Source organism: Mus musculus, chromosome 6 (assembly GCF_000001635.26).
Source record: "Mus musculus strain C57BL/6J chromosome 6, GRCm38.p6 C57BL/6J".
NCBI classification, from domain to species: Eukaryota; Metazoa; Chordata; class Mammalia; order Rodentia; family Muridae; genus Mus; species Mus musculus.
The window spans coordinates 62,374,125-62,387,043 of record NC_000072.6 but is presented as its reverse complement, the minus strand read 5'-3'; the positions used below and the strand labels follow the sequence as shown (position 1 = coordinate 62,387,043).

The window sequence follows — 12,919 nt, the reverse complement described above, 5'->3', positions numbered from 1 at the left end:
CCACTAATGGAAGGTTTAAGGCCTTTATTCTTGCTTTGTGAGAAACCTTAATTGGAGGTAATTTATAAGACTTCTGCCTCATTAAGGAATTATTGAAGAGAAAGAAAGAGCACACTCTAACTCCATCAGTACAGCCTACTATATGGCAAAGGATGAACTGCCACTTTTAATTCAACTTGAACTATATAAAACATGCTTTTCAATTCTGACATACATGGCACTCATATTTACCATTGTTGTAAGTCAGCTAAGCTGTGTCAGTACTCACTCCCGGTATGAGCAGCAGTTTCATTTTTTCTTTATATACTATGGTAGACTCAAAAGTCAAAAGGTTTTGACTTTTCAGTATGTTTTACCATTCTATTTTTAATAGGAAATAAAGCAGCTCACCCCAAAATCATTCCTTTTAATTCTGTGCAATGAAAATTAGCAATTAAAAGCATAGCTGTGTAGAACCTCTGAAAGTTATTTTTAAACATTTCGCAGGATAAACATGTTTGCCCAGAACATTATCTGCTCAAAAGATTAACATAGGACAAACTTTGTATAGTAGGCAAAACATTTGATATGAAAGACGAGATTCTATTTGCTTAAAAATACAGAAGTTTCAAAAGTCTATGGATATTTTCACATGGTCCAAATTATTTTTGTATCATACAACCTTAAAATAGTTCACAACTAAACTTTATTGTGAGATTATTGAATTCCTCATGAGAGTGTGCTACAAGATTTTTAGAAAAGAAAAAAAAAATGCTTCTTTCATCAATGGCAACGTCATCAGCAATCATGGGTCAATTGTTCCGAATAAAGAAATTTACTATATGCAATACATTCCTAGCTTGCAGTGTTTATGATTGATACACTAAATGATAAAACAGCTAAATATATCTAAATATATATATATGTATGCAAGCATTTTATAAATATTATCTTTTATCAACTCCACAAAAAATTATATGAGATGGTATTATGGTGATCCTATCCAGAGTTGTGCAAACTAATATAGGAACTCCCCAAAGGGAACACAGAAGCAAATTTTATATGTGGTATTTGAACTGTACAGGTAGATTCTAACTCTTCAAGTTATTTCCTTGCTTTTAAGTACATTGCCAAAATAATCTATGTTCTTCTTTCCATATGATCCTGAATATGTTAGGAAATTACTTGACCACCTCTTGTAATAGAAAAGTTAAAAATTGTATACATTTGATCCTTGGTCCCTTTGTAAGTAGAGCTGTACTGCCTCTTATGAATGATGTAAACAAATGACATTAGTGTGAAATCAAATTGTGACTTCACAATAATAACTCCAACTAGAGTTTTATTATTTACATGATTGTTCTGACATTAAAATGGATTACTGATTCTGGGAATAACCTGGTAGGGATGTATTAATAGCTCTTGGACTTCTTTATTTAAAACCATTTACTCTCTCTGTGTTTGAAATCAGGGTTTTGCACTCCACTAGATAGTCAGATATTAGTTTGTCTCTCATGATCTAAAGCATATTGTTTCCTGACCTACTATGTTCTCTAAACACTTTTTAAGATCTCTGACTTCATATTAGGAAACAAGTATATATTAGAAAATAGTTTATTAATAAGGCCATTATAGATGCTACTGATCACCATAATTTTCAATAGAATATCCTTTAATATATTATTATCAATTATTTTAAACCAATGTTTCTAATGATATCCAACACAGTACCAACTATGCACATCTTTAAAAAATAGCACTAAAACAAGACATTGTTTGGGATGGTGAAATGTTTATGAATGTTTGTTATGTGTTCTAAAAAGACTTTTGTTTGGATCTAGATGAAACATGCTTAGGCCATACATTCTGTTTGTGTAAGGGCAAACTTTGAGGAGTCATCAATATAAATAGCTAGTGTAAAAGGCAATAAAAAGATCTATTCAGTGAAAACATAGCACCATTTCAAATTTCTAGGACACAATACTATATCACCATAAACCCACAGAATCTTAGATTCAATTTGTATACATTTGTTTTGTTTTGGTTTTTGTTTTGTTGTTGTTTTTTGGTTTTTGGTTTTTTTACTTTAGTTGTATGACTATTTCCTTTTTTATTTTTATTTTTTGGTTATTTTCATTATTTACATTTTAAATTTTATTTCCTTTCCTGGTTCTCCCTGGAAAGCACCTATCCCATCACCCCTCCCCCTGCTCCTATGAGGTTGTTACTCTGCCCACCCTCTCTTCCCTCCCCACCCTGGCATTCCTCCTACATTGGGGAATCAAGCCTTCAAAGGACCAAGGGCCTCTCCTCCTGTTAATGCCCAACAAGGTCATCCTCTGCTACATATACAACTGTAGCTATGACTCCCTCCATGTGTACTTTTTGTGTGTATGTAATGCTTAAAATAAAGGAATAGACTGCTGTATCATTATGACTATTTTGATGCTCTGAGAATCATGCTTGCATAAACTGAAAACTCAAATTAAATTTCTGTTGTTTGTTTTCCATGTTTAGATATTAAATAAGTGATTAGATTTTTCGATTTTCCTTGGGTCATGAAATTCACTTTTGATATTTAATTCTCTGATGTGTATATTTTACCAGTTGTTTAACAGTTAGGGGACATTCACTCTATTAGAGGAATAAAATATCATAAAAGAGAATGTTTAATATAACCATGAGATTACTGGAAAGAATATTTGATATATTAAATTGTAAATATTTTAAATTGCTGTTTTATAATGATTATACAATTTATCGTCACAAATTGGTTCAAGTCAGTATAGTTTTCAAGGCAGCAAGAGGGTATGTGTATGCATGCTACTATTACTCCTATCCAAGAAACTGTCTAAAATTGACAACTGCTTGTAAAGGAAAAAAAATAGTTTTCTCCAATGTTGTCTCAATAGGTATAGAAGAAGATGATCTACACAAAACAAATTCAATGGTATGTTGGTAGGGTTGTTTTCTGACATTGTTTTGTTCAAGCTTATTTTAACCTTGATGACTGATTATATATTGTGGTTTCTGATTTTGTGTTTTTATGGACTTTGTTTGTGTGCAATTCTATTTGTCTGTGTATAAGAGAGAAAGAGAATGAGATACAGAAAACTTTATTATATATTATATTTTTGTGTTGCAAATTATGGAGTAGATAATATTTTTTTAGTATTTTTAAACAAAAAGATAATGTGTGTGTGTGTGTGTGTGTGTGTGTGTGTGTGTGTGTGTGTGCGTGTGTGTGTGCATGTGTGCACATGAAGATGTGAAGGATAAAAGTGCCAATTAAACTAAGGACGTATAAGAAACACATAAAGAAATGTTATTAGGCAAAATAATTAAAAAAATAAATTGCTTCAACAGAGATACACACTGTGATTAGAAAAATATTTTCTTGGAAGATATATAATTGTTAAACAAAACCTCAAAGTCAAGATGGGGCTACTTGGAACTCCTACACAACTACTGGTATGAAGACTTGATAAGTAAGTTGATAATATAATGATGAGTTGCATAGAAAATACAACTCACCAGTTTTTAAGCAGTTCTTGCTGTTTTACAAGCTAAACTTCTGGGAAAGTCAGTGAAAGTGAGCAATTATCTTAAGATTGTGATCTTTAACAGTTTAGTCATGGGGGGAAAGGGTCGTAACTCTTATTGAGGAAAGAGGGAGTAATAGTTCGTCATGAGCATACAAAAAACAGAAAACAAAAATGTGAAATATTAATTTAGCTCAAGAAGATTTAGACACCATGGAAGTCGTAACATGTATGCCAGTTAAGTCTCAGAATATATATGCATGGATACACAGGAAAAATATCCAGATTATTCATGATAATTCTACAAGTATTTTATGTTAAGTGACTTTATGCATTCCATTTCCTGAAATGCTTTCATATTAACTATCATCCTATTTTCATGTTTACATGTCAACAAATAATGGAAGTAATAATAATAAATCCTTGAATAATGTGTGTCTCTAGCACCACTACCTAAGCATGTTGCTAGAGGTGGATTAATTGTTATACAGTGGCAGTAAGAGTTTCATTGCATCATTTAGACAAAGATGACTGTGGATGAGAGAAGCAAAGATAGTTTTGGAAATTGCTCAAGATTCTGTGTGACACTTAGCATATAGAAATCTAGAAAACACAACAGTAGACTTGATCTAGAAAGAAAGACTCATATTCCAGTGGTTACAAAAGTGGGAATCATTTATTTCAGGTAGACACAGTTGTCCTTCAAGGAATGACTCTTCTACATCTGGTGTTGAGAAGAGTCTGCAGCAGAAATATTACATGAGTATTCAGACTTAGCTACACAAATACATGCAAAGAAGAAAAAGGAGGAGACCATTGCTTCATCAGAAAAACAAGCACTTTTTTTCCCTGGCATCATGTCTTTGGATATGTACCGCCTTGGAGAAATGTATAAAACTGTTTAATATGTGGAACAGGCTTAGAAAACTAGAGATTTTAGTACAAAGAAATCAATTCACTGAAAGAATGCCCACGCGAGGTTGTTAGAACTTACGATAGCCATACAGAGAAACTTCTGAAAGAACCCCATGCCATTGTTTCTGGCCTGCACTAACGTCATGGGCTTGCACCTTCTATAGGCCTGAGTCACACTGGGTATTACATTGAAACTAGAACACAGATGAAAATACTGATACAGAACAGTCTCAAGGTGATCGTTCCAAAAATACCCTTCCTTTCAAAAGTGAGCAGGTTATCCCAGGGTTTCTTCTTGAATGTTTCAGTTTAAAAAAGGTTTGTCAAGAAAATACTAGTGTTCAAAACATCTCTTAAAATGTCTATTAAATGACAGGGTATTTTAAATAGATTATTTCTTACAAAGTATAATTCAAAAGCTATCTTCCAAGAAAACTTAACTGTAAACGTCAAAATGCAAATGAAAAACATTACTCATTTCCTTGCATATTTTTCCATATCCTGGAGAGGAAAAAAAAAAAAAACCCTTGTTTTGTGTGTCATGCTTGGGTATTTACAGTTGTAAAATATTCTAACAATAAAAAACAATGTTCAACAGAAATCAAGCTGACTTCTACAACTAATCATTTTGTTTTATAATTTCCCAAGTTTCATCCAGCCCATATAGCACATCCACATGAGGTTTGTAGCTCCTAGAGGATGTTGGGAACGCTAAGCAGCAAGCTGCAGTGCCTTTTCCTCTTTAGCAGAATTATGAACACACACACACACACACACACACACACACACACACACACAAAACACAAGAGAGCTTGCGTGATGTACATGTCTTCGCTAGCCAAATCAACTAAGAACAAGCTTAGCCAAACTTCAATAATTAAAGCTGGGAGGGGCAACTCAGGATTCTTCCCCAAAATGTAGAGTTCAAATATATATTTTATATTAGGCAATGCATGTTCAGTGTAGTTCTATTAATAGCAGCTTAGGCAAATGGCATGCTAAAACTGCCATGTCATTTCCCATTTGTTCGTCTCATCCGTGCATGCTGATGGATTCTGTCTGATAGAGAATGCATGAAAAATAGCACGTGCACTGGGTTTGATAGTTTCATTCCATCCACTGTACTGAATGTGAGTAGTTACTAGACCTGAACTTTCTCTAAGGAAACAGTCAGTTGATACTCTTATTAAAAGAGCATGATGCTTCTATTTAGCTTTTTGGATCTATCTCCTATACACATAAGTATGCAACATATTAGACCTTACATGTCAAAGACTAATATTTGCTACAAAATGAGACTCAAGAATTTTGGTTGGAGATTTATTTTGTAGGTCCAATTGCCAAAATCCACACATTTCAATATTTTGTTGAAAGTCTAGTTGAGTGTGTAGCCAGAATTTTATATATAAGTTACAAAAAACAAACCAAAACAAACCAAACCAGTCATTCTGTTTCTTAATTTAAAAAAATCATGGCTTAATGAATGTAAAGTAAACCTAGATGTATATAAAAATAAATGAATATTTTGAAAATACAAAAAGTTGTAGCAAAAGAATATATAGTTTAGAATATTATATCTTTGAAATGTAAATGAAAAAATGTTCTTTATCCATGATGATAACTGAGTGTGCCATTTGACAAAATTATGCTGACTGTCACTTCAGTCTGTGATATTTTGACACTTTGTATATCAGTAGGAAAACAAAAATAAAACTAAAAAGCACAACTTTGTGAAGAACAGAGCTGTGACTTTCTATCCCTTATGAACTAGTGTAACTAAACATTCTAAAAACTAAAGAAATGGTCCTTCCCTCCCAATAGCTCCACAAGCTTGAATGTATGTAATAGAGACAAATGTATCTCAGGTTACATGCACACAAGCTTCATTCCACTAACAAACATACCACCTAGTATAAGCTTTAAGTCTGTTCTGCTCTTTCTAGTAACTACGTAATCTAAAGCTGTACAGTTCCTTCTTATACTTCTTCTAACCTACCTTATAATAACAGCATAAACAGAGAGCTATTTGACATTACTTTCTTGAAACCTCAATGCATATTAGCAAGTGATACAGAAAAAAATAGAAATAACTTATAGATTACATAAGCCAGCAAGATCATCTCACTCATTATACATGTATGTTTCCATAGAGAGAGCAAAGTCTTCTGAACAATTCAACCTAGTCAGTCAACATACTCAAGCTGTCATTCTTAGAAATAAAATAAAAGCCCATAAGTCTTTGCTTAGAGCTAAACATAAAAGTAGTAAAATGGGCATGACCACTCTTAGGTGACACATGGAACAGTAGTCATTTCTATTGTTCATAGGGTATAGATTTTTCTACCCATCCTGCTGGCCCAGAGTCTGGAACTCTGTTGTATGTAAATTGTGGTGGAGAAAAACATTCTTCCTGCTGTATGTGTGTAAGGAGATAGGTCCTCTGGGTGGCTGTCCAAATCTGCCTGTGAAGGTGGAGTGCTGTCGGGACAGAGCTGCTGGGTCCTTTGGTTTTTCTGAGAACATGGGCAGCCCTTCTGGCTTAGCTGCTGCCTTCAGAAAGCTCTGTCCCATAGTTGTCCTTGAGTTCTGAGTCATTTCTGATGTGACAGCTTCGTGGTTCCCCCTTGTGTGTTTCATAACTCCTCCTAATTCCTTGTCCTTCAAGAAATTGCTAAGACACAGACCTGGGAGTTGGCAGATATTCTTGTAGGGACTTGTCTGGTCAGCTGTAGAATATCTAAAACGGTCCTCGGTGGGAGTATGTATTGCTTTTCTGTCCCTTGTGCTGTGACTTTGACTCATGGTTCGATTTCGGTGTGTAGTCTGTGAAAGAAACAGAAAAGAAAAACCATCTTACAGTGTCCTGTGTAGTTAGAAATGATCATTTAAACCCTTATGTACAAACCTGAAGCTTCTCAATGAGTGTGAGCAATATAGCACAATTCCCCATGAAACTGAATCCCAGAGTATCATAATAATCTAGACAGTATTAAATGGTCAAATGACATGAAATGGCATTTTGAGTTTTGAATCCTACAGTTTTATCTTAACGCTTTGTGGCTGTGGTGTAATTGATTAATACAAACGGCCACTATTTATTCATGAATATAATTCCTTAGCAATGTACGCAGATAATAAAATGTACCCAATGTCCATAATTACCAGATTTAAGATTTCTTGTACCTATAAATAGTAACCTATTATTAAAACAATTGAAAGCAAGAAAGTCACTTCAACAATGATCAGTAGAATAGAAGAATGATCAGCACATGCTTTGTTTAGATGTAGTTTATCCTTTAAAAGGAGGACAAATTGCATACTGTCTTCCTTTCCTCAAGAAGCTGAAAGATCACTGGGCAGTGCATGCCTTTAATCCCAGCACTTGGGAGGCAGAGGCAGGTAGACTTCTGAGTTCGAGACCAGCCTGGTCTACAAAGTGAATCCCAGGACAGCTAGGGCTACACAGAGACACCCTGTCTTGAAAAAAAAAACAAAACAAAACAAAACAAAAAAAGAACCTTAAAGATCTGCATGGAATCAAAATGTCACTCATTTAGTCTTGATATGGACTAAGCAAGGATTACAAGCTGTCATTCATATTCTTCTGAATCCCACAGTGTTTCAGAAACTATATGGAGATAGAAACAGAAACTAGCTGCACTATTATTTGCTGGAATAAAACAAAACAAAAAAAAGGACATGACATCTCTACAAAGAACAGAAAATTCATGAGAAGCAGATGAGGAAGGATAGAGCAGAACTGTGGAGATTGTGGCATGATGGGACATCTGCAGATGAAGCCAGTGAAATTTCCAGTAACTTAATATGTAAATGATGTACAGTAGGGTTAAGTACTCATTGAAAATCAAATCTGCAAATCTTGTATCTGTCCTGATCTGAAAATGCTTATACAGCTGTCATCATTTCGTTGAATAAGGACAGTCACTACTTTTACATTAAGCAATGCGAAATTAAAAGTCTAGCTACCATCTACAAAGCCATTCCTTCTACTCTCACTAAAAGCACTGTTGTCTGGCTTAACCTGAGGACTGTCTTGTGTCTCCTTTTCTTTCTTTCTTTCTTTCTTTCTTTCTTTCTTTCTTTCTTTCTTTCTTTCTTTCTTTCTTTCTTTCTTTCTTTCTTCCTTCCTTCCTTCCTTCCTTCCTTCCTTCCTGTCTTTCTTTCTTCCTGTCTTTCTTTCTTTCTTTCTTTCTTTCTTTCTTTCTTTCTTTCTTTCTTTCTTTCTTTCTCATATAGAATAGAGTCTATTCAGGGTATGTATATAGAAATTAAGAGGGTAGTAGAGACAGAGAAAGGGAGAGAAAGAGAAAGAGAGACAGAGAGAGAGAGAGAGAGAGAGAGAGAGAGAGAGAGAGAGAGAGAGAGAGAAAGAGAGAGAGAGAGAGAATGAATTAGGGAAGTGGAAGAGTAGAAGCCAGCCATGAGCATGTGGAAGGGGGAGGGAATAGGGACAGAGGAGCAAGAGAACAAAAGAGTAGCAAGAGCATGTCTCCTTTTTTTATGCTTCCGAATACCCAGTGCTTATAGCTATTCTGATAATTCCCCACCAATAATTAAATATTTCCTCACATCCCCTTGTGTCTACCCACTTGCCTGGAAATGCCAGGCATTTAACAGACATTTTTAAATAAATTTATGTTTGAGATTATATTGTATAGTGTTATTCAGTATATATAACACTGCAGGAAATCTGCTAATGTTTATCTCACTGTATTGTCATTTCAATTGAGCGTTTGAGGTCATCATTACTAAAATGTTTTCTGCTGTGTTATTAGGTCTATTAATTGTGTCTTTTGCTTTAGGTTAGTAACATCTATGTTCTTTTGTTTGTACTGCAAGGTTGTCAATGATTTGATATTCTTATTTTGTATCATGATCTTAGTACAGATACTTTCAGTCTCTTCCAGGATACCAAGAAGATCTGGAATATTATGCTAAGTATATATTTTGGGAATAATAAAAAGCACTCCATTAATTGGGGCAGGGGCAAAAGCAGTAACACTTATCTTTATCATTAAGGATCTTTCTTAGTATCTTTTCTTTTCTTCTTTTTTCTTTCCTTCCTTGTCCTCTACTGTTCCAATGTTCTTTCCCACTGCTCTGGGACCTCCTTAAAAAGTAAGCTGTGGCTTCTTTCCCTCTGTGGCATAACCTAAGATACTTAATAAAGTGTTGACTCTTTTACCATAGGAGTGCCATTCAGCCTTTGGGTTTAATTCCTGCAGCCAGATGCAGGCATATGGGCTCTCATATTGAGTACTGAGTGATAAATAGTATTTCCCATGGAAAGAGAGATTGGAAAACCAAGAGTAATAAAGCCAGCAGTAATGTGTCTCTTCCTACTAATATTATTTTCATGACAATTCATAATTATATATGTGTATGGGGTACGATAAAAGGTTGTGATGTGTATATACAAAGTTGAGAGTTTAAATTAAGATGAATGACATCTCCATTATCTCTTGTTTCTGTTGTGATTTGTTTGTTCACTTGTTTTACATGAGCTGCCTGTGAAAGTAGAGAACACTGATGAAGATCTTACTGACAGTACATTAATAACACATTATAGTAAATAGTCATTATTCTCTTTATCTACTAGTATTAGCCTTTCTAGGGTACTTCATCACATCTAATATATGGTTTTAGAACATACATAGAAGGTCAAATAGCAGAATCCCACAAGCAGCTTAAATGCTCATCCTGCAGTATGTGCCAGGTAGTCTGGCTACAGTGGATCTATCACAAAAATGTGCAAAATAAAATTAGAATTTTTTTCTCCAAACCATAGGATTATGCCACCTTTGTACAACTTAGTACTAAAGCAATTGGGTTATTATATATCCAGACAACACAGCAGAGTATTAAATGATTGAAAAGCATCTACTGGTGATATATATTATAAGAAAATCAGGTCTTTTCCCCACCCAACATTAATGCCATTTTCATTTCCTCACTGGGACATATAGCCACCACTACATGCAATAAAAGATGACTTTAATTTATATAAACTTTTGCATAGTACTATAAAGAAAAAAAACAAGCAAATTTTGTGGTGCTAATTTAAAGTAAATGATGACTGGAAATTTGCCACCCAGTTTGTCTCAGTGTTTCAGATGTCTACAGTATTAATACAGTATCACTCGCACCTGCCAAAAGATCTCTGTCAAAAGTAGAGAACAACATTTTTTATGAGTATAATCATGGCTATATAGAAGGCAATTTGACAGGCTTGTCATATCCTTAGCAAATAAACAACACATTTAGCATCCCCATCCACTCATGGAACCTTTTGCAAGAAGGGGCAGAAAGGATGTGAAAGTCAGAGAAGTGTGTTTCAGGGAGAGCTTAGAATGCTGACTACAGGGCATGAAATAATTGTTGTATTCTAGAATTCACACAAGCTGTGGCTATCTACATGAGGTAGGGCCTGAAGCATCCTTCAATGGAAATGCAAGGCTTTCATTGGACCCCACTCTTCTCATTTATATTTATATAATGATAATGGCTGATGGTAAAGAGATCTTCTTCTGTGGTCCATATGCTTCTGTTTCTTTAAACTAACGCCATCCATTGCTCCTGTAAACATTCCCAACGAAAATAATTATGTCGGCGGGCATAGTAGCAATAAACCTAAAATGGGGTCTGCTTGAAAGGACACAGTGCTCTACCAAGAGTCGGGAGGCACAGAAAGGGTGGTAATATGAGTATTATTGAAATGCTCTGTATACAAACTATTAGGGCTTTTTTGTTTTCCTCTACAGGTCCTTTAGACTCTGGTTTTATGTTTTTGTACTGTTTTATATTATTCCTGTGCATATAAACATATATGTCTCTGAGTCTATGTCAGTTCATGTACCTTTTCTTTTAATTTATCTTCTATTTGTTTTGTCCTATTTTGGTTTGTTTTTATTTTGTTTTATTATTATTATTTAGATGGGTTTTTGTTGCTGTTTGTTTTATAACAAGAGGCAGAAAGGGTGTTGATTAAGATGGGAAGAGAGTATGAGAGGGTCTGCAGAATTTGGGGGAGGTAGAAGCCACTGTCAGAATATATTGTATAATTGCTAAAGAAAAAATAGAGTAAAAGAAGAGAAATAAAATGTCATAAAACCAATTCTATAAAATCGTATATGTCAATGAAAGATTACAGAAAAGAAGCCACCAATGAGCTTTTATATCTTGGCACTTCCACCTCAAGCAAGAAAGCAATGGCCTTATTCTGAGTAACACTGGTAAAATCTCTGCAGTGCCTCACTGCAATCATTTCCCTTCAGTATGTCCCAATGATTAAAAAGTCCTGTGTTATTTTTAATAATTTTATTCCATGCATATTTATATATTTTACCTCCTTTAGATGTCCTAAAATGTTTGGTTTGCACTTTAGAAGACAGTATGACATAAAAGACAATACTAAATGTTGCCTCACCAATATCAAGTTTAGATTCCCTTTCTATCTTTAATTACTTTACATACAAAATGATTTTTATATCATTCATGAAAGACTTTTGTTCTTAACTGATTAACCAAAACAAAACACACATGAATCATTTACTGTGTAGCTCAGTTAATGTAAGTTAAAATAAATCTTCAAAACAGTCCATACTTTTACAAGTCTTCAGAAGAGAGTCTATTACTATGGTCATTAGCTGGAATGGTTTGTTGATTATACATACTCTTCCCATTGATAATTACCCCCAATTAAATTAATAAATTTGATAATATATATATAGGTTTTTAGTTTCTTCATTCTTAAGTTACCAAATACTACACACTCATACAAACACACACACACACACACACACACACACACACACACACACAAGTATACACATATCTTTTTTGATAGACACTAGGTGAGATGAGTATAGATCTTTCAAAGAAAGATGCTAATCTTTCAGAAATTAATTCTGTAGCCTCTGGTATTTTTAGTTGTATCTTTCTCACAACACACTAGGAATATCACGTAAGTACAACAAATACTCAGAAGAAATAGCAAAGCTTTCTTAACCACCAAAGCAATATGACATTACATCAATCTATTACAGATCAGGGAATTTGTAACATAAATCATTTAAATGGCATTATGTCAATACTGTTGAACATGAATCAAATATAAAAGATTGTGGAAGAGCAGCTGTTAATCATCTTTCCCCAATACATAGTTTTGAGAGATGGAAGTAAACTCCTTTGGTAGTAATGAGAGCTTAGAAAATACTCCCATTAAAATATCTATAAGTTAGTTATCTGGTTTTTTAAATGATAGCTTTTTGTGCTATATTTTTGAAACCACTGCAAGCACATTAGTCTCTAAATGTGAGTGACAGGGACTAGATTAAACTCAGATATGTCAAAAGAAAACCTTGAGAAATCTAAGAGTAGCAGACACATATGAATCACAATCAAGTTTCAATAGCATTTAACATTATTTAAAGTATTAAAGGGATTTGAGTAGGTAACTTCAT

At 34.2% G+C, this 12,919-nt stretch overlaps 1 protein-coding gene across 2 annotated transcripts in view; it reads right to left on the bottom strand.

The window, feature by feature from the left end:
* Positions 1-4,180: 4,180 nt before the first annotated feature.
* Ccser1 (coiled-coil serine rich 1) overlaps positions 4,181-12,919 on the bottom strand; it is a 1,202,904-nt gene continuing 1,194,165 nt past the window's right edge. For both annotated transcript variants that reach the window (NM_183310.2, NM_001164316.1), the window contains exon 11: positions 4,181-7,259. In NM_183310.2, the coding sequence (NP_899133.2) occupies positions 6,777-7,259 (483 nt within the window). In that variant the 3' untranslated portion in view covers positions 4,181-6,776. The remainder of the gene's footprint in view (positions 7,260-12,919) is intronic.